This window comes from Lycorma delicatula, chromosome 3 (genome assembly GCF_047948215.1).
Source record: "Lycorma delicatula isolate Av1 chromosome 3, ASM4794821v1, whole genome shotgun sequence".
Taxonomy (NCBI): domain Eukaryota; kingdom Metazoa; phylum Arthropoda; class Insecta; order Hemiptera; family Fulgoridae; genus Lycorma; species Lycorma delicatula.
In genome coordinates, this window is record NC_134457.1 from 88,082,463 (window position 1) to 88,105,839 (window position 23,377).

Sequence of the window (23,377 nt, forward strand, 5' to 3'; positions counted from 1 at the left end):
ATCAGTGAGTTTTGGATCATAAGGCTAATGTGGGTATAATCTACTATGGTATTTTAATTTGTTATTATAATTAAATATTTCTTTGTATTTTATTTATATGTATATATATTATAACCTTTTATATCTATATATTTTAATTGCAGTCAACAAATCGATTTGAAGCTAACCAAAGCAACTTTCAGTTTCTTTTTGTTTCAAACTAAGTCATTTATAGAGTTAGTTTGTTGATTTTAATATTAAGTTTACATAATGTAGACTGCTGCTTAACATTTAACATTTGTTTTATCTTAACAGTATTCAATTTAGAATTCATATGATGTTGCAAGTTGTACTGAGAAATTATTTTGACTTATCTGTATAAACCTAACGTGAAACCATATGTTCATTAAATATTTATCTGCTATAAAAATGAAGTTAACAGTAACTTAATTTATTAGTTACTAATACTTAAAATTATTAAAACTGGAAAAAAGTTGATTACTTGAAACCACTGGTGTTATGGTTATGGGGGGGTCGGGATCTTCCTCTAAATGCCCCGCCCCCCCTTTGTCTTCCCCCGTCACTGGAGTTGTAAACCAATCATCTCTGTCTCCTCTATACTGTTCAAGTGCTTCTCTTTCTAGATCCTGGAAAAAAAGTTTTATTAAGAGAGTACCTCTTGTCTCCATTATTAAATTTCAGATATAAATTATTTTTTAAGTAATTTATACATTTAGATATAAACCTGAGTCTGAATGAAGATAAGGAAATTACATGTATAAATACTGTTATGTTATTTCTCAATAGGCTCAATTTAATAATTAGATATGTAATTTTATATAATAAAAAATTATATTTATTTGTTTTACTAATAATTAAGTACGGGTTTTATTTTTTCCATAAAATAAGACAATTTCTAGTGTTAGATTAAGAACAGATCAAACATGGTTTAAGGGGTACCAACTCAGATGAACATGGACAAATTGAAATAAAAATATAAAAAAATTCTTTGTTTGCATTCTTATAATTGATAACTCAATGTATACTGGTATGCATGCAGGAAATTAGGATATTTCATTATGCTATCATTTCAAAATTAAACATTTAATTTTACCAATTGTAGATCCCAATATTTATCATTTGGTCTGAAACAACTAACATTTATAAGATTTCAGGTATGCCGAGTCTCTTTTCTCCACTGAATCTTTATATTAACCAGTGCTTTTATATTTTAAGGAAAATAATTTATGATTTCATTAAGAACTGAAAATAAATTATCTCTAAAAAAATAATTTTTCTAAGGATTTAAAAATTTGAAATTTATTTAAAAAATTGCACGATCTAGTGAACTGAAGATTCATCAGATATTATATATATGCCCATATCTTTGCACCGTAAGTAGCTACACCATTTTATAGAGAGTATGGTAAATCTCAATTTAAAGGCAGGTTTACTAGAAATTAGATTGCAAAAAACATTTCCAAAGTTACTGTTAATTTGTAAACAGATTGGATATAAGGTATGGAAAAAATTCTTTAAAAATATAATTTTTAAAGAAAAAATTGCATCATACATTTTATGAGGAGATAAGTTAATTTAGGGTGATTTAAGAAGAAATGGGTGGGTGAGTCATTATGTTTTGAGTGAAGAGAAGGTGTTGAATTTTACAAATGCAGAGAATTGGAATAAGTTAGTCATACAAGGAGGATCATGAATCTAATGGATCGTAGTGGATGAATTTAATTTTTTCTAAGATTTTCATAAATTTTATTTATATGGGAATTTTGGTTAAGAGGGATACTAGTGTTTTTTAATCATTTAAATTTTTTGTTATGGTAATTGTAAAAGGATGTTATAATAATATAATTTTTTTTGTGGAGGGAGGTGCATTTACGCACGGGGTGTCGGGCTTCCGCTGATGGTATTATCCAATCACTATCAGCAGACTACCGACTAAAACCAAACCCCCCCCCCCCCGCTTTCAACCAGGACTCGACCCAGAACCATTTAACACATTACTTTAGGTGGTACCTAATTTTCAGGACTATCCAGGTCAACCTTTTTGGCCCTGAGAATGTTGCCGACGAATCGGGCTACACTTTCCCAGCTGCTCAGGTCACGGAGCATCATCGCAACCACGTTGTGGGGATTCAGTGCTCCGAGATCCGTCTCTAGTGTCCCTCGATCTGCCGTCCACCGAGCACATTTGAAAAAGGTGTGCTCAGCGTCGTCCCGTACACCGGGGCAATACAGGCAGTCGGGGGACGGCGCTTTCCCTATGACACGTAGGTAAGCGTGGAAGTAAAATAACCCGTTAAAAATTGGGTCATGTAGTACTCCACCTCTCCATGCCGTCGCTCCGTCCACGGTCTGACCAGAGGGATAAGCCTTGCGGTCCATCGTCCTCTGGTCTCGTGGTCCCAGGTCTCTTGCTATGCGAGGAACGTGCGTGTGCGTTCCTCGTTGGCAATGGTAACCCGGTCTTCTTCGCCTGCCCGTCGCCTCCTGTAAATCACCTGGCGCTCCCTTGCTAAAGTAGCAATGAGTATGACACCGGCGACCACAAGTACTGCAGACTCGGAGACCGTCCGATACCCGGAAGCGACTCGCAGGCTGCGGTGCGTTGCACCTGTGCGAGCCGCTTCCGGTTTCTCGCAACTCTTAATTCCTGGGTCCACACTTCCGACCCGTATAACAGGATGGAATGCACCGTGGACATCAGCAATCGCCGTCTGCTGGCCTTCGGTCCGCCGACATTCGCCATAAGCCGGCCAAGAGCAGTTACGGCTCTCGTAGCTTTGTCGGCGGTTGTACAAAGCTGAGTTTCCGGTTAATCATCATACCGAGCTACTTTAATAATAATAATAATAATAACGCCCTGAGGTAGGTAATCCCCACGTCCAGGGCGTAACAGCTGTACTTATGTACAATACATATAGCTGGCTAACGGGGCTCCGAGTAAATTCCTCCGATATATTCCTTTTTTGACCTGCTTTCATCTTCAGGTCACCAGACGGATTGGATTTTTCGGTCACCTGCAGGATACGAACAATTAATCCCTTAGGAAGTGGACACATACCATATTTAGAGCTGGCGATGTGGTGGCCAGGGTCAATGTTATTGCAGGTGTAACGGAGACCCTTCCATTGTCCACATGCCCCCTGCGATGGCAAGCATGTAGCAATGGTGCCCATGTATATCTGTGCATGGGAGCTCTGAAAGCTTCGATGAGTAGGAGCCTGGAGTCAGTGCAGAGATTGCGCATTCGCTCTCTGCCAGGACATATGCCGATTTTACCGGGGTACCAGATCGGACCTCCAAGTTTAGTAGCCCTGAGTGGGGGTGTACCCCGGCGGCTAGCCTTGCTACAGAAGGGACCAACTCAAATGAATACACTTGAACAAACAAACGTGGCAGAGGATGCACGTAAACACCCTCTTTTAGAAACCTCCGATTCGCCTCAAGCGAAGAGGAAAAAGAGTAAAGAGTGTGATAAAATTAAGAAAGATTTTGATAGAATCAGTAAAGACTTACGGAAAAGTTTATTTGGCTATAATGTACCTAAGCCAAGATTTTAAATTATTACGAAGGAGAATGGAAACTTCCAAAAAGTTAGTCCATTCTTAATTGTGCTGGTGGTCCTGTGCACCCTTAATACATCAAGAGGAGTTGTTGTTTGTCGCGATCTTCTAAATTGTACAGAAGAAGAAATCATACAAGAAAGGTTGAGTCAGGGAGTGACTCAGTGTCGCAGACTAACCATGAGAAGAAATGGTGAAGTTGTTCCTTCGGCCTCGCATGTTTTGACATTTAGTAGGCCTAACCTTCCTGAAAAGGTACGAGCTGGCATACATTGACTTGATGTACGAGCTTTTATTCCGCAGCCTATGAGATGCTTTAAGTGTCAACGATTCAGACACACTGCAGCTAGATGTGAAGCGCAGGAAATATGCATATGTGGAATGAAAACACATGAGGGTGATCCATGTAAAGACCCTCCAAGCTGCATTAATTGTAAAGAGCATCATAACTGCCGATCAAGGGATTGCCCAGTATATAAACTGGAAACAGCCATTCAGGAAGTTAAAACGCTTCAAAAAGTCAGTTATCCTGAAGCGAAGAAAATTGTTAACGTACACCTCGACCATCGACCACCGACCACTTATGTAGAAACAGCTGCTGCCCCTTCCACATCTAGAATTAATGTAGAGGAGTTGCTTAATACGATAGCACAAAGTCTTGCGACAATGATTGAAAGAATCATTGATTCAAAGATTGAGTCGCCTCATCGGACAGAACCAGTTAAACATGAAACGAAGAACATGAAATGAGAAGGCTCATTCTCGGACTGATGTCATTGATTTAGGAAACGTGCCAGTGCAGCATAAAAAATTAGCAAAACCTGCGATCATAACACAACCACGACGTAATAAATAAAAATCTGAATTTATCTGGAAAAGAGAAAAAGATCACTCCGTCGTCTAGTCACAAGGCTAAGGAAATTGTGACAAGAGTACAGGAAGAATCTGAGTCTACGGAAATGGAGGTGCAAGTCATTATTGAGAAAGCACCAGACACAAGACGATATAAAACCTGTACCGTCTATTTCAGCTGGACCTAGCACTTCCTTAGAGATAGAATCCAGCTCGTCAGCCGCCGAAATTGCATCGATTGCTAGTTTAGATTCCATAGCAATGATGCTAACAGCACTAACGAAGCTTTCATCACCTGATGGAAGCTGGAGAACATCATTTGTATCAGAAAGAGAAGAAGATGCCATGTCTGAGGCCTCAGACACACTATCATCAGAAGTTGAGGCCGTACGAAGAATGGAAAAGCGGTGCAAGAAAGGATGGTCAAAAAGAAAGCCTAGGCATTAAAAATTAGGTTTCAAAAGTGAAATGGAATTCGAAAATTATGAACCTTTTGTGTTTTGAAGTGGGACGGGGCTAATGACCAAAGTAGTCGATGCCTCTAAAAACCTCAACAAAGAAATAATAATAATAATATGGTATAATCTGGTAGTATTCTGATAATAGTACTATTTGATGCTATTCATCGTGATCCTTACTAAGGTAGTCCAAAAAAAACAAAAAAACAAAAGGTTGGGATAATAAGGTAATAAATATATATATAAAATGATTATAATCAATTATTGGAACATAATAACAACCAATTATTATTGATTAAATTATGAAATGATAATGATTTAAAGTAACTAAGGTTGGCTTTAACAATATTAGATGCATTTTGAAATAAAAAAAAGTTTTGTTAGTTATTCTTATAGTTATTACTAATTTTATGTAAATTATTCCCATTGAATATCATATTAATCTGGTGATTGATTAACTTTGTGTTAATCTATTTAAGATAATTTACATTTTATATTATTACTTTCGTTTAATACATTTTCATGTTTTTTTTATTATTAGTGAATTATTCTTATGTGCAAAGTTCAATGCTATCTTGACTATTACTTTGATTCATGTTATTTTTCTTACTTGATATCTTTGAGCAAGTGTTTCCTCGGAGGGTACTGTCTGAATATTATGATCAGAAGCTTGATATTGTTCTAGAGCTTCTTGTTCCAATTGTGCAAACTTATTTTCAGCATCTCCACTCTAGAAAAATTTATATCAATTGATTATTTTTATATCAAAATGTGATTTATTATATTCATTGTAAATTAATTTCTGCTTTTCTGTAATGTTGACTAAAACGTAATATGAGTAATCTGTTGAATATTATTCAATTCTAGATACAGACAAGTGGATTTTTACTAACTCAGCTATAGATCTTAAAAGGAATATAGATAGCTATAACAATATATATTCTAAACCAACAGATTGGTTGAGAATTTTGATGTTGGGATTTTTTTTCCAAATATTGATGTTTCATGATCTCCAGATTCCAAAAAACTCCAACTGACTCAACATAAATTCTTTGAAAATAGCTCAAAAAATCTTTATTTATTTGGGACACTGATAACATTAAATTTTGGACATAATTTAAAAAAAGGAGGAAGTGATAGGTTTTGTAATTTTTAATTTTTGACTTTTTTTATAGTGGTCATAAAAAATTGAATATTAGAATGACAAAAGTACTTATTAATTTATTTTAAGTACTTTTAGAACTATTTGGTGAATTTACATTTTTTATAGCTGGGTAATTTACCTGAAATAAATTAAATTTTTTATTATGATGTAATAACAATTATGCTTAAAAGAACTTGTTTTTATAGATTTCTCATGTACAATTAATATATCTTCATAAAGATAACGTTTTTGTATAAATGTTAATGCAAATAATTTTCATAAAAAAAGTCACTCCAGATTTATGGGTGGGGATTATCATTACTTCTAAATGATTTTTGCCCCCATATCTGGAAAATCTGCAGACTAAAATTTGAAATTTAGCATAAATATTTAGCTATATGTATCCCAGTTTTGGCCTAATTTTTAATCCCATCAGACAAGGGAGCCATCAAAGTACTCATATCTTTTTTTTCCTTCTGGCAATAGCTGCACAGGTGTCCTGGGAGTTGTTGGGCAACTTAAGGACTGATTCAGGACATCAAAATAAACAAAAAAGTTTATTGTGGACAACTGCCCTAACATTTGCTTCTTTTTCTGTTTGCTATTTTGTGTTTTTCAATAAAAATTTATATCTTAAGAATGGATAGAGATATTTTATTGAAATTTGATGCACATATACAAACACATTTTCAAAATTAATAAGTTTGAATTTAAAAAAATCCAAATTGGCACCCATTTCCTTTTTTAATCATTTATAGTAAATATTAGCTTAAAAAATTATAATTTATCAGATAAAAAAGTTAAGAACTTATTTTTAATAACATGATTCTCATTTGTTCAAATCAGTTTACAAACAATTGAGATATGACTGAAATTGTTAAATGAATTGCAAAATTATGCCTGAAAACAGGCTCAAAATTGTCAGACATCATAATTTCCAGTCTGCATCTCTACCATCAAGTGGATAAAGTGGTATCTGATTTCACATTTTATTATTTTTCTTCTATTAAACAGATTTTGTATTAAAGGACAAAAATTTACTTAAAATGTTTCCTTATAGGGGAATCATACAACAGGTTAATTTTTATATAATTTGTGATACTTATCTGTTGTATAAATGTTGTATGAGCTAGTTGTCACGTGGCCAGTTGGAACCCAAATGTTTTTATTAAACTGTTTTTTTTTTTTTACAATTATACTTTAAATACAATGCAGTTTTGTTGATAAAAACATCATTTAGTCAAGGGCATCAGACAAGATCTAAAATATTGTACTAAGAATTTTGTTTTTTTTTTTAATTATACTTTTGGTAGTGCCTTATTTTTGAAGGAAAAAGGTCATTTGATGATAAATTCAACTCAATTGGAGGCAAACATTTTTAGTGAATATTAGGATTAGTTTTGCAATTATACTCTAATTACTGCATAATTATTTCATTAATATTTTAAAATCTTGTGATGTGTTTTAAGTTTGTCAAGAGATCAATGCTGGGAAAGTTATACAACCTTTGCCTGATTTTTTCTTAACTTAAAGCATGCATTGTAACAATAATGTAATAATGTAATGTAATGTAATGTAATGTAATGTAACTGTAAGACAAATTCATGAAACATTCTGAGTGTGTATAACAAACTTGGCAAGAAATTCCCACCACACTTCTTCCTACAATCTCCACACCATTTCTGCTGTGGTAAATCAGAATCTCTGCTTACTTCCATGCACACAAATCACCGATAAATTTTCATAAAAAATCTGTAGGTTACTATTATTACTTCACTATTAAAGTCTTCATACTATTAACATTCGATTTATTGAAATCAATATACATTTTATGTAAAATAAAGATGTATTTGTTCTTATATAATATCCATGGTACTGTTTATGATGTTTTTATTTCATATGAAAGGACATTTATCAGTGATCTCTATCATTTTAATCTGATCTCATTTATTCATACATTATATGGACCATATAATTGCTTGACAAGAAAGAAATCATAAACATCATGATGATATATGAGTAAATACAAGTGTGAATGACTGGACATAGTCATTAACATAAATATAAATCATTACATATTATTAACATACTGCTGGATTAACAAATAAGTTTTTTTGTGAAATAAATAAGTGATTTCTTTTTTTAGATTAATAAAAAAAATGGTGGCAACTATTCAGCTTTATTGCACTCTGTAATTGTGAGTTAACTAATTCAGCTACATTTTTGTATTTATTTATTTAATTTAATGACATAACTATTTTTTGGTTGAAATACTCTTGGTACATGTTCCTCTATTCCTCTGTTTCATTGTGGTAACTATGAAACATAGAATATGTTTCTAATAACATAATGTAGAAGAGAAGAAACTGGACGAGTTTCTTTTCGCTCTGATCTAATAGCTTGAACCATTAATGAATATGTACGTATTAGTCCAGGTATGTATCCAGTACCATTTTTTGGGAGTCATTGATCTCATTCATATTGTGATTTTTGATATTTAGACTCTAAAAATTTTGCTACTGTATGTATTGTGTATATATATTTTTATGTAAATGCAATGGGTGATAAGTCTGTGCTAAAATAAGGCATAAACTGACAAATGAAAGACAAAGATGAAGACAATTTTTTGGTAGAAAACGTTTTTATTTCTCAACATAATCTTTAAAGCCTACTTGTAGTCCAATGTTAGATGTTCTGGGAATAACTTCATTATTTCAAATAAATATTTTTTCACCCATTTCATATTTGAAGACAGACAATGAGTGGACTGAAGTGAAGGTTCTGCATCTAGATTTAGGGAAGATGCAGAAGAATTTTGTAATGAGAATTTGAATAATTTTGTTGTTCCAGCCACAAAAACATGAACTGGTGTTGTCCATACTATTGTATTGTCTTGCTGAAAAGAATTTTTTTTTTGTTAAATGTTGATTTTCCTATTACCTTATTTAAGAGTGATTCAGCAAATGTACTTAATATTGGCTAGTATCTTTTTACTCTTTTTCAGAAAGTCAATAAAAAAAAATATGCCACAAGCAACGCAAAAAAAAATAATGGTCTGATGACCATCAGTGGCTGATGGAACAGTGTTAAAATGAATCAAATGACTGCTAACAACAGAATTATGAATGTAATTCTGAGTGAAACTTTGTATATGTTACTAATCATGGTGTGCCAATGTTTCAGATAATAGTATAGCATAGTAGTAACATGTAAGCTGATTATCTAAGCTCGCCGTTACTAGGCAGCTACTTTGTATTAATACACGTACATAAAATATCAAACAATATGTACAATTTATATAAATTATATCAAATAATATGACTGACTGTTCACCAACAGTATATAATATTAATAACTCTGAATACATAATCTTTCTACATTTTTCATGTTGTCTAACGTGTTACAATTAACTACTACTAACAAAAACCACCTATGAATATAACAAATTTGCAGCAAGCTCAATTTAAACCTTCTAATTTATATGAAAAGTTATTTATGAATCCATAGATTCAAAAAAACATTTTGGATTAAAAAATATATTAAAACTCAGTTTTAAATTTAATGATTGTAATACGTTACTTGACAGTATTTTGTAACTTAGCTGAATCCATGGATTCAAAAACTTTACATTGAGTGTGCTATTATTTGGTAAATTCATGGATGATTTTTATTGATAGTTATTTACTTGCTACAAATGTATTTTAAGATAATTTATATACCAGTACATCACGATATAGGCGTCTTCTTTGTGGTGATGTACTTGTAGAACTATTTGGTGAATTTACGTTTTTTATAGCTGGGTAGTTTACCTGAAATAAATTACATTTTTATTATGTTTTAATAAGATTTTATGCTTAAAAGAATTTTTATTTATAAATTTCTCATATATAATTAATATGTCTTGATAAAGATAATATTTTTGTATAAATATTAATGCAAATAATTTTCATAAAAAACCTTATAATTTGGTGAACTACCTAAGTTTTAATTTGCAATATTGTGTTAACCTTTTAGTATGATTTATGAATTTGTAAGGTGGTTTTCAGTCATTTTGATCACCAAACTTAGAAGTTTTTGTAGCTTACTTAACTTTATTTATAGATATTTTATAACAGATAATATTGTTTGATTATTTGAAATAAAAATACACAATTATTGATATAATATTTAGTCCAATTAATTAACTGGTAAAAATCAAACTAGAACTAATTTAAAGAGGAAAAACAATATACAATTTAAATAATTATATTGTACAATAATTAATGAATTGCACAATACATATGGCTAGAAAATCATTGAGAGTTCGTATGGATTTACTAATTAGCTAAGTGGAAGTACGGATTTGAATACTAGATGATTAAGGGTACCAGTGTTCTTTGGTGGTTGGGTTTCAATTAACGACACATCTCAGGAATGGTCGAACTGAGACTATGCAAGACCACTTCATTTACACTCATACATATCATCCTCATTCATCTTCTGAAGTAATACTTGAACGGTAATTTCCAGAGGCTAAACAGAAGAAAGAAGTGGAAGTATCTTGTACTTTCTCTCTAAGTTTAATGGTTTGTTGGTGTCAGGGATGGGGAGGGAGAACACAATATAATGAATACTAGCCTGCAAAGTAGAGGTTCATTGAAAAAAAAAAAAACTAATTCTACTGTTGGAAAAAGACAGATAAATAAATTTGTTAATGTTAATGACTCATTTTTCCATTACAATGCTATACTACTTGTTTTTTGCATTTAAAAACAATAGTTTCATTTTAATATTTCTCACAATGCATTGGCTACAGACTGCAGGATATTCTGGTTGACACCAATGAATACTATATTTCATTTATCACAAGATTTGAGAGATTTGTGACCCTTTTATTCCGCACTTTAATATTACAGTACTTTTATTAAGAAGGTTAATTTGGTTTTTGAAATAGTTTATTCGATCTTAGCAGTTAACTTACATCATATCTAATATTGATAAAACAGTAGTTTTCTGGAAATATGACATGTTTTCTGCAAAAAGCTAACAGTTAATTCATTTGATCTGTTTTCATTCACTGTTCGTTAGAGTGAGCTGGCAGCTCTGTTTGGTGATTTAACATATTTGCTATGCAGTATTGCTGTTGGGCAAAAAAAACAGTTTGTATCGAAGAGAAACCTACAATGCATTTTTTTCTGAGAAATAAGAGTTTAGTAAAACTGTTTATATTTTCTCACACATCACTAGTGCATAATGGCTTAGTAAAGGAACATAACTCCTTTTGAAATATTTTTATTTTCAGTTGGTGATCAGCTGATATCAGTATGTAAATATATGTAACTCACTATTACTTGGCAACAGACTTTGGAAGGAAAAATAACTTATAAATATTTGTATTTTTGGTAGCTCTGTCGTAATTAAAACGCATCTAATTCCATTTTTTCTGAATTTCTGTGAAATATTCCCCATAAAATATATAAAAAGATAGTTATTCCTATAATTTACTGTTATATCGCAGAATTATTAGGTTCCTAACACTATTATATAGAGTGTATAGTAAAGAATATAGAGGTTTTAAAGCTATTTAATAACTCTTTAACTTGACTTACAGTTTTTCTCTGAAGTATTCAATATGAGTATCTTTTGTCATGCGGCACAACCCAACTGATAGGAGAGTTCATTCCATACTTTAACCAGCTTGTCTGGAGTAATTGAAACAAAAGCTGCTACAATCCTGTGCTTCAAATTGGGCAGATCCTTTATTAACCATAAAGAAAAAAATCATATGGAGCCAGATTGAGTGTGACCTTTGAGGCCACTGCAAATAAGCTGTGTCATTGGGTGTATGCCAAATGATCCAGCAGTTGGGAAAACATCATTCAACTGATCCCATGCAGAGTTATGACAGGGGGCATGCAAACAATCTTATTGCCAAGGATTCTTTGAACCATCTTGCAGTTGAGGAAAGAGCTGTGTATGCAGCATATTCAAATAAGTAACTTCTGTTAACCTTAATCTCTTAATTGAAATGCTGCACAGAAAAGATTTAATTTTGGGGTGCCCCTTTCATATTTTAAGGTAATGGGAGCAAGTATGGGAACCCTTTAATAACTTTCAACAATTGAATGTAGAAAAATGACATTTAGCAAATCTACTAGAAAAATAAATAAATTTAAGATTAAATGAACATGTCATTTTTATTTAAATCTTTTTTATAATTTTGAAAGAGTTTTGTGTATTTTACCGATTTTTTTTTTTTTGTGATGGTGAAGTCAAGAAAATTAATGTTTCTTATTGTGTCCATTTTCTACTCTGTTTTATTTATTTGTTTATGTACGTCAGTTGTTCTTGTTGCTTTGTTCTGCCTTAGCTCAATAAAATGGTATATTGTTATGTCTGTGCTAGTATATTACTTTATGAGGGTGTTTGTTTCAAGTGAATATGTATCTTTGTTCTATGTAGCAGAAAAATGTCTGTTCATTACTGGAAATTTGAGCCCATAGGAAGGCCACCAGATTGTGTAATGGTTGTATTACAATTTTAACTAATTATGTTGTGAAATAATGCTCATTTTTTAATAAATGATTATAATAATATTTTCTTGTATTACCTGATTAAGTTCTGAGTTGTTGATATGTCCTGTTGCATCAAGTATTGGCTCAATTTGAACAGTTTCCAGTTTATCCACTTCTACCGCAAAGTTATACATAGTATCAACAGTATTCATCATTTCTGAAAAATGTTCGCCTCTTTGAGGATACACTTTGTTTAACCACATATTTATCTGATCTAATGTCACTTTTTCAATGTCCATCATTGGACGACCTGAAAATCAATTCATATTCTATTAGATGAAGGATAGATAATAAATTACATTTATTATATTTTAATTACTACAATCAGCATTGGCTATAGGTGTTATACAGGTTATTATGTTGTATAGAATAATTCATTTGATGTTGTACTTACATTGTTGCTTATGCGTGAACCTCCTTATTGCGCTGTTTTAAGTAATAAACATTGATATTATTAAGAGTACTTGAATGAATAGTGATTGAAACAATTTTTTTTTGTAAATTTAATATCTTTTCATTAGCTAATGTCATTGCTGATTGACTTATTAAATTTACAAAAAAATGCTTTAAATTTTTCTTTTTGTATTGGTGTAAATTATTAATGATAGTTTCCTAATAATACGATAATGCATAATTAGTATGACAAAGCATACCAATTAGCAATATTCAGCAAATATCTGTATCTAGACTATTAAAAAAAAACTTGATTGAATTTAAGAATATTAATACTATTTATATTATATATATAAAACTTTTTTATAGTTTGAAAATATTTTGTTATATTAAATTTTTTCCGTCTTGTTTAATGTCACATTTAAATTTGACAAGTTTTTAATGTATTCTCCATCTATATTAAATTAAAATCAAAGTAACAGCTGATTAACCATGATATAATTAAGCGTTAATTTGTTTTGGTTATTATGCAGTTTTGTGTAGTATATATTTAGTTTTGTTTGTATTATAGAATTTGACCTCATTTCAATTTTTAATGCTTCTCTGTAAAATAATGATGCAATTTCAAACAATCGTAGTTTTAGAACAAAGCATGACAGAGCCATAAAGTATGGATCAAAATGAAGAGAAACACACTCCTTTAGTTGTCCTGTGTGACCTTAAGATGATTTTCAGCCTCTTGCCATACTCAACAGAAAACATCCAATGTGATAAGACAGAATTGCTGCACTGATCCGTTCTTTTAAATATATAAATTTTTCATTTGAACAGAAAACTGTATCTTTACGTAATCCTACAAATAAAAATCCATACAGGTTATGTTCTGGAGACTGTGGAGGCCAAGCTTTCTATTCTTCTTGCCCAACCAATTGTTTAGGTATCTCTACACAAATATGGCAAAATATTCAGAAAATTGCAACCCAATATAGCTTTTTTTCAGAAAAAAGAAAAGGATCAGTAATTCTGTCTCGTCAACTTGCATAGCACATGTTAATGTTTAGGCTGTCACATTGATGCTCTATAATGTACTTATGAAATGTAGCTTTGTCACAGAAAATAAAGTTGTTTAAATTTCACATCATGATCTAGAATGTCTGTAGCAAACTTGACTCCTTGGGTTAAATTTTATAATCAGTAAATCGTGGCTGTTTTTCTAAATATTGTGAATAGTTCTTTTTGGGACTCTAAAGAACAGTTCTGCATGATTTTATGGGCTGTATAAATAACTTATTTGAACATCTTTAACAGTCTTGCCAGAACTTTAGGTTGTCCTGAATATGATTGCTTCAGTAGGCTGCTTATTTCTCCAAGCTGTTTACTCCACTGGTGAATGCTCTTTCTCTGTGGTGGTTTTTCAAATTAAACACACAAAAATAAACAAATCCAACTTGTTTTAAGACTCAAACATAGCAAGCTACAAAACATATTGAACTTTTCTTCTGCACCATAATCTTTATGATTAATGAGTTTCATGTATGTATTGACCTTATAATAAGCATACATATACTAATACTAGAACTTGTTTTATTGAAAATTTGGAGTTCTCTTTTTTTATGTATACTTCATATCTCTATCATACTTTGTTCCAAAATTGTGAATTTTTTATATCCTGTTATTATTTTACATATGCACTAATACATATAATTATATCATATATTTTAATTATGCAGAGCTACCTGTGTCATGTGTATGGGCTGCCCTGCATGTTTAAAATAGGTCAATTAAAGATGTCTTCATTTATACTTTTTCAGCTTAATGGCAGAATCACATAAATAATAAAGAAAGTTATATGTTTTATATTTAAAAACTTATTACTTACATTCAATTCATCTGGTTCGCATGTAGAAGTTAGATGAATTGATTACCTAGGAACTTCATTTTAAACCTGTTTTACTATTGTTTTTTGGGACATATTGATTATTTATAAGAAAAAATATTTGAGAAGAATTAATCAGCCAAATTTTTAACTTACTGAAGCTTATTAATATTAATAATTATATTGTTATAGAAGATAATTTTGATCTTGTGTACATTATAGTTGAGTTTGTATAAATGTATAAAGAGGATCTATAGAACAATATCTTTAAGATACAATAGTAGTACAGTTGAACTTTTATATATGTTAAAATATTTTGTTTAAGTTTAGAATTAAACTTCTGTTTTTGTTTCATTTAGTTTTAAATTGAATATAATTTTAAACAAAATTTTATGTCCATCTTAACTACACTTTCAAGAAATTGCACAAAGATTCTCTGTAAATTATTTTTCAACAAATCATACTTTGTGTAATCGTTGGCAAGTTTTTCTTATTTAATATTACAGAAATGTAGTATTACCTTACCTTACATTCTTATCATAAATTTGAGGAAAATATTTTACCTGTAGAATGTAACTCTTAAATATCTATTTCAAATAAAATATGAACCTCTTTTGAATTTTATTAAATATTCACACAGTAAACCATGTCTGTTAAAATTTTAATGAATACTAAAAATTGTAGTTATTTCTTATCTTAAAATATTGCATGTACTGTACATAATACCTACCGATACTGCGATTTTGTTGAGTTAATGGTGAAATCAGTTCTGTGTAAGTTGATTGTTCTATACACTGCACATGGCCATTCACAGCTGTTCCTGTAGTTTGAAGCACTTGTTCCTGGCCTGGTACTTCAATTTTTATATGATTAGCTTCATTTTCATGATCTGAAATAAATTTTTTAATTCGTTTTTCTATCATAGCATAATTAGGAGATTAAGGTAATGATGGAATTATTATAAAACAATCACTGTCTTTTTAAAATTCCATAAATAATAAATTATTTATAATTAATTGTTAGTAATTAAAACTTTTATTGAAGGCATGAAGGTATGTTAAGAAATCTTGAACTATTATAGTATTACTTTGATTCCAAACAAAACCTCAAATATTTTGCAGCCTTGTAATAAAGAATCTGTCACTTGTTTGGTGAAAAATTATTGTATTTAATCAGTGGATTAAAGTATTATTAGTCTTAATTTTTGTTTTGAATATAAAAGTTAAAAGATTAACTAATATTTTTATATATATTACAGTAATTAGATGACATATTAAATTATATACTTATGTGTGTGGCGTGCATGCTTGCATATGTATGTGAGTGGGTATGTGGATGTGCATGGGTGTATATATATATATGTGAGTGTGTGTGTATTGTGCATGTGTGTATGTATGGGTTGTGTATGTCTGTGATCTACCTCAGGCTTTTAATTATTTTACAGATTATGGTTTTAAAGATCTATTCTTCTAATTTTAAATTTATCAAATAACTTCATGATTGATTGATACAAACACAGATTAATTATGTCGGGAATTTTAAAAATAAATTCACACTATTTTAAATCTGAGAACTATTTTTACATTTTATAATAAAAAAACTTACTAGTTAATGATGAAATTATAATTTCAATTTATTATCCATCCAATCATGATAAAAGCGTTATTGATAAATACATTATTATGGTGTATTGTTAGCTATTCTTTGTTTTGTTTCATTTTGAAACTCTCTCTCTTTGGCATAGCCATGCATGCTAGAGCATCACACACACACACACACACACACACACACACACACACACACACACACACACTCACACAAACACACACACACACACACACACACACACACACACATGAGCACATGCATGCACACACACATGCATACACACACACACACACATGCGTGCACGCACACACATATTAACTCTTGTATAGTTATAAATAGTTTAATCATCTTTAACTTTTAACATGTGCTTTTTTATATAGTGAAAAAGAAATTTTTTTTATGATTTAAATTTTTTTTAAAGATTGGGGTTAAAGTTTAGTGTTATTATTTCTGTTTAATGCTATCTTAAATCTGGTGTCAAGTTGTTTTAGAGAAATAAATTTCATAAAAAAATGTTTTTTTCATTTTGTTAGCAGTCTTTTTAAAATGTGAGTTATTTTAAATGCTACTTTCAAAAGAAAATGTGATTTTTTCCTTAGAATTCTTTCTCAGCTTCTATATATCTTCATTAAGTAACCACAGTTTATTTTTAATTGGTTAAGAATTGTTTGATATTTCATAGTTTCACCTGTGCATTTGAAAACTATTGGATCATTCCATGATTCTACATTAGTTATTTGTTTCTTTTAAATGTTTATCTACATTTTCAAAATTGTATTCTTCAATTGAAAAATTTAATTTCCTAGATTTTCTATTTATTTTGTCAATTTTAGAAGTAAAAAATGTTTGTAAATGTTTGTACTGTTTTTTTGTTATGTCTCAAAGTCAATGCAGATTATTTTCACTTGCTTTATTTATTTCATTTAATTCTTTGACCTCATTCATTTTGTTATGAATTTTATTATTTTTTTTAGTCGAATAAGAATCATATGTATTTTCTGTAGTAAGTTCTATTTTTCCCATGATATATGTTTTTTTCCGGTAATTTCTGCATCAACAGTTAAAGCTACGCTTTGTTCCGCTGACCTGCATGATTTGTTTCATTAACTTTAAGGAGTTCTTCAATTTTCCATGTTTGTTTAACAGCCTTCCCTGAAAGTAAAACAGTTCATTGAAGGTATAATTAACAAATAGTGCATCATAGCTTACTGGGTTTATTTTATGTTATCAAGAAGTTCAGTTTCATCCAGTAATAATATTTTGTTTAATATTTATTCTTGTTTTGTTATACTGTGACTCCTTTGTATATATTCTAGAAGTAGATAAAGCATATTCATTTATTATTATTATTGTTGAGTATATAGTTATGTGTGTGTGTCAATTAATAAAAATATGTGTGTGAATTCCCTTCATGAAAACCTTTACTGAATTACTTAGTACTTTTTTTTAATTAACTGTAATAGTATTGTGTTAAATTTCTGGTAATTTTATATTTTTTGCAATTGCATTTTAAGTAAAAAAGGTAGGTTTTTATTTGTAAATTATTTTTATTATAACATTTCATTTATTTTGGTTCATTATGTGTAATCTGATATGAATACATTTATAAAATGTTATGAATGTAAACTAATAAATTTTAATTCATTAATTCTGCAAAAAAAAAAAAACTACTCTTTGAGTACCCTTAAGTCGGGCTGTTATTGACAAATTCTGTAATAACTACCTGGTTTGACAATTCATTTTCATAGGTTAGAATATGACAATTTTAAAACAATTGAATGTATTCTTTCCTGCTTAAGCATAAATATTAAAGTTGTGTTAAACATAATCATTAAATTTATCTAAGTTTATTTTAATTTATTCATGCTTGCAAAAATAGCCTTAAAATCAATTACAATCTCTGAACTTTTTTTTTTATTAAGATACATTTTTTAAGCTTGTTAAAAATATCACATAACCTGTCTGGGATTATGTAAGACCCAGAGTGTCTTTATGTCACAAAAAGTTAACAGAATTTAGCTTCTAGACATAGAAACAGATTTGAGAAAACATTACTGGAAGCATTGAGGAAATAGAACTGGAAGCATTAAAAGTGTATGTACAGTAGAACATTTGCTTTACAGCTTTACATTTTTGCTTTACAACAAAATCCTATCAGGTTATAATGGTAGCATGCACTGTTATTAGGAATTTCTGATTGTAATAGGAGAATTTTACACAAAATTTCCAGTTACATCTTCTGTATGATTTAGATTGTGACAATGATGTTGATCATGTAAATCAGCTTGGTTTCTGTCATCAGTTATTAGACTTAATAAAAAGTTAATACAGACTTTCTAAACAATATTTTGATCAGTGAAGGATTTGTTTTCTTCTTTTTGGGTTATCAATAAGGTTTCTGTACTGGTCAAGTGAAAATTCTTAAACATGAATGAAAGTAAGTCTGGTGGTTTGGAAATATAAAACTAAATTTTATGGCTTGCAGTTATGATAAATTCATAATGCTATGTTGGCATGTTAGAAAAATTCCTTTATTCTTAATTAACTCATAATACTTTTAATCAAAACATGTTATTTCAACAAGGTGGTGCTGCTAGTAACACTTCAAGGGCTTCCATGGTAATTGTAAAGAAGTTGTTTCCTAATAAAATCATTTCAAAGAAAGGAGACAATTTTGGTCCACAAGGTCACTTAGATCTGTCTGACAATGTAATTTTTCTTTTGGTAACATTTTTCAAAAACACCACCATCTTAGAACCTTCAGAATCTTAAATAATGGGATCCAAAAAGAGATGGCTCAAATATGATGATTAATCTAGTATAAGAATGCTGGAATGTGTGAAACAAAATGGTGACCATTTCTTCAATTTTAAATTATTGAAAATAATATATTTTCATTTCATGTATAATAAAGTCATGAAGTAAAATCTATAAATACATTGTTTTACAATATATATATATTTAATTTTGTTTTACGCATTATCTCCACTCTTAGTCAGTAACTAGTATTAAGCATCTGAAATAACAAAAATTAGTATAAGTAATCATGACTGATTTCTCTGAAAAAAATAAATATATATTCACTTCACAGCCAGTATCTTGTTGTGAATAGAGTCAAGTTATGAATCACTTTGTTGAATATTATTTTGGTGGACTTTTGGCATCTTTGACAAAAGAAAGCCACTTAATCACCACTTTTTCTAAAAGCCTGGCATTGGATTCTATTAATCTTGAAAAATGGCTCCTATTTTAAGTAGTGAATTATGACATGTTCAGTTCATCTACTACTGTTTGTTTATGGTACCTGTATAACAGTATAAACTAGATCATAAATTTTGTTTAAGCAAAGTATTATTTTTTATTGAACTGAATATATAAGGGTTTTGCCGGTGGAAATGTTATCCTTCTTCTAGATGTCCTTTGTATGTTATTTTGAAGGAAGACATAATCATGGTTTAGTTTTATTATGACTTATTTATTTAAGAAGTCAAACATACTTTTACCGATGTATTAATTGTTTATTTGGTTTATGGAACAACATTGTTTAATAATTACAAAAACTGTTAATAATAGCTACCCATTTACTAAAACATCACTAGTTCCACCTTTTACTCCATTTACTATGCTGTATTTTGTAGCACTTGCAGTCTCATACCTTTACCTAGTTGTAGTACATGAGAGACTATTTATAATGTTAAACAGAAAATAAATAATATAAAAAAAAATATTTTTACAAAAATTATTTTCTGTTAAGTACTGTTATAGATATTACTTTTTTGTTTCTTATTTCATGCTTCAATTTTATATAATTTATTTATTCATTGTTGATCATAGGCTAATAAAACTCAGTTACAGACACTCTTTTTTTTTTTAATATCTTATTACTGCTGAAAAAATAATTAAAATGGTAATGTAATTTATAGGTTGTAGTATAATGTTTAGTTTTTGAAAAGTAATGTCTATTTTTGCCTATTGCTTGTGAACATAATAGCTTATTATTTGTTTTTAAATTTTTGGTAAATTGGTTAACAATATAATTAAAATTTGAAACAAGATTGTGTTTGTTTTATTGTCAGTAGACACTTTAGTAAAACATCAGTATAGAAAATATATAAATAAATGAAAGCGTTAAAATAATAAATATTAATTGATTAGACAGTATTTACAAATAATATAAATGAGTATTTAACAATACTTTTTTTATTAATTTAGAAATATATCAAAATAAAAGTGAATTAATTTCTTCTTTTTTTTTTCTTGGTGTCTACTAAAGATGATTGTTTAAACAATTGAAATAGCCATCTACTTTCAAATTTTAATTAAAAAATTTTTGTTAATGGTTTTTTACCACAGTCTTATTTTACAGTTATTTATTTCAATAAATTTTTATCATAGATTTCTAATCATTTTATAGAAAGTGTTGTGAAATGAGGGTGATTCACAGAATATTTTAAGATAAGATGAAACTATTTTTTAGTGTGCATTACAGTGTGTTTATAAAAGTCATTCCAAGAATTCAGAAGATGATCCCCAGATTGAAAAAATAAAAAATGTATGCCATATGTCCAGAAAAGCCTAGTTTACCGGCGGCTATCTGCCATTCTATTTTTAACATAAAAATTTATTTCTCAGCAATAGTTAATTATATTGATCTGAAATTTTGTATACTGCTAGGGTACCTAGAGATTTACTTGTTTAAAAATAATGAACCTGATCATCTCTCACTACGTCTTAAAATGGGTTATGAAAACATGTAAACATTTAAATTGTTAATATTTTTGCATCTACTTTGCAACTACTCATGCATCAAAAATCTTAACTAGAATTCTGAAAGAATTAGAAGTGTTAGGAGAAGGCCAATTTGGTTTCAAGAAAATTATGGGGACAAGGGAAGCAATTTTAGCATTCAGATTGATAGTAGAAGGAAGACTGAAGAAAAACAAACAAATATACTAACATTTATAGACTTAGAAAAGGCTTTTGATGACGCAGACTAGAATAAAATGCTCAGCATTTAAAAAAAGTTAGGGTTCAAGTATAAAGATATAAGAGCAATTACTAACATTTACAAAAACATAAAGAAGCAGTAATAAAAAAGGGAGTCTGAGAAGGTTGATGTAATCAATTAAAAGTCAATCAAGTTGATGTAAGTCAATTAAATTAAAAGTCACAGTCCCTGTGACTTTTTAATTTTACATAGAACTGGCTGTTAATATGAACAGTGCAAGGTGAAAAGATGAAGATGCTATGATTTGTTGATGATATAATAATTCTTGCCAAGAGTAAAAAAGATTTAGAAGAATCAATGAATGGCATGGATAAAGTCCTATCCAAGAACTATCGCATGAAAATAAACAACAACAAAACAAAAGTAATGAAATGTGGTAGAAGTAACGTTGATGGACCACTGAATATAAAAATAGGAAGAGAAAAGATTACAGAGGTAGAAGAATTTTATTATTTGGTCAGTAGAATTACTAAAGATGGTTGAAGTAGGAGCAATATAAAATAGCAAATATAGCACAGGAAAAATGAGCTTTCAGTCAGAAATATAATTTGCTTACATCAAAAATTAATTTAAAAGTCAGGAAAACATTTTTGAGAGTATATGTTGTTTTATATGGAAGTGAAACTTGGATGATCGGAGTACCTGAGAAGAAAAGATTAGAAACTATTGAAATGTGGTGCTGTGGGATATTGTTAAAAGTCAGATGAGGGGATAAAGTGACAAATAAAGAGGTGTGACAAATTGATGAAGAAAGAAGCATTTGGAGAAATATAGTTAAAAGAAGATAGACTTATAGGCCACACATTAAGGCTGGAATAATTGCTTTAATATTGGAGGGACATGTAGGGAAAAATTTTGCAGTCAGGCAATGTTTGGAATATGCAAAACAAATTGTTAGGGATCTGTGATATAGGGGGTATACTGAAATGAAACGACTGTCACTAGGTAGGGAATCTTGGAGAGCTGCATCAAATCAATCAAATGACTGAAGACAAAAAAAAAATCTTTGCAATCGCTGGTTTATTTAAATGTTATGTTATTATAAAAAATGTTAAGGATTTTATGAGAAAGAAAATGATTCCTTATTTATTAAAATTCATTCATAAATTACAAGTTACGGTAAAAATATATTTTCATGATTTCAGTAATATTTTATTTTACTGTAATATTTTCAATGTTATTAAATTATTATAATTTACTACATGATAAGATTAATAAAATTATTCCAGTTGATATTGTATTGAGTTGTGTAATTTTATTTGGTATGAAATGAAAATTAGTTTTTTAAAATAGAGTGGCCACTTGAAGAATTTTTGCCATTAACTTTGTTAGTTATGAACAGATTTGAATAAATAAGATTTCATTTTCTTTGTATTTCTGTAATATTTTTTGTATTATAATAATAACAACATTTTTTGTAATAATGTAACACTTAAATAAGCCTGCGGTTACAAAGATATTAACAATTAAAATGTTTACATGGCCGGTGTTTTGAAATGGGTATGGCCGGTGTTTTGAAATGGGTTGAGAGATCAGGTTCATTAAGTTTATAAACGTCAACCTTTAGGTATCCTAGCAGTATCCAAAATTTAGGCTCAATATGATTAACCATTCCTGAGAAATAACTTTTTATGTTAAAATACAAAATGTAAGGTTTCTAAGCGTTTCCAGACATATGATACAAAATTTGTTTATTTCGATGCAAGACCACCTTTGATCCTAGCTCTGAAATAGAAGATAATTGTGGCAGGAGAATGAATCAAACAATCTCAATGCATCTGTACTCCATAAAGTTCAAAAGATCTATGATCTAGAAGGATCTTGTAGGATCATAATGTAATCTTATCTTTCTAACATTCTGTTATTGTGAATACTCCTGTTAAATATACAACTGCATTTCATATGAATGATTCAATAGCAAAGG

The 23,377-nt window shown here is 29.8% G+C and overlaps 1 protein-coding gene across 1 annotated transcript; it reads right to left on the reverse strand.

The window, feature by feature from the left end:
• Window positions 1-440: 440 nt before the first annotated feature.
• LOC142321165 (uncharacterized) lies at window positions 441-15,760 on the reverse strand. The gene is made up of 5 exons (XM_075359159.1): window positions 15,568-15,760; window positions 12,604-12,818; window positions 9,734-9,823; window positions 5,481-5,600; window positions 441-626 (listed from the first exon to the last, which is right to left on the reverse strand). Exons 1-5 carry the CDS (start codon window positions 15,758-15,760, stop codon window positions 441-443), a joined length of 804 nt encoding a protein of 267 aa, XP_075215274.1.
• Window positions 15,761-23,377: the final 7,617 nt, after the last annotated feature.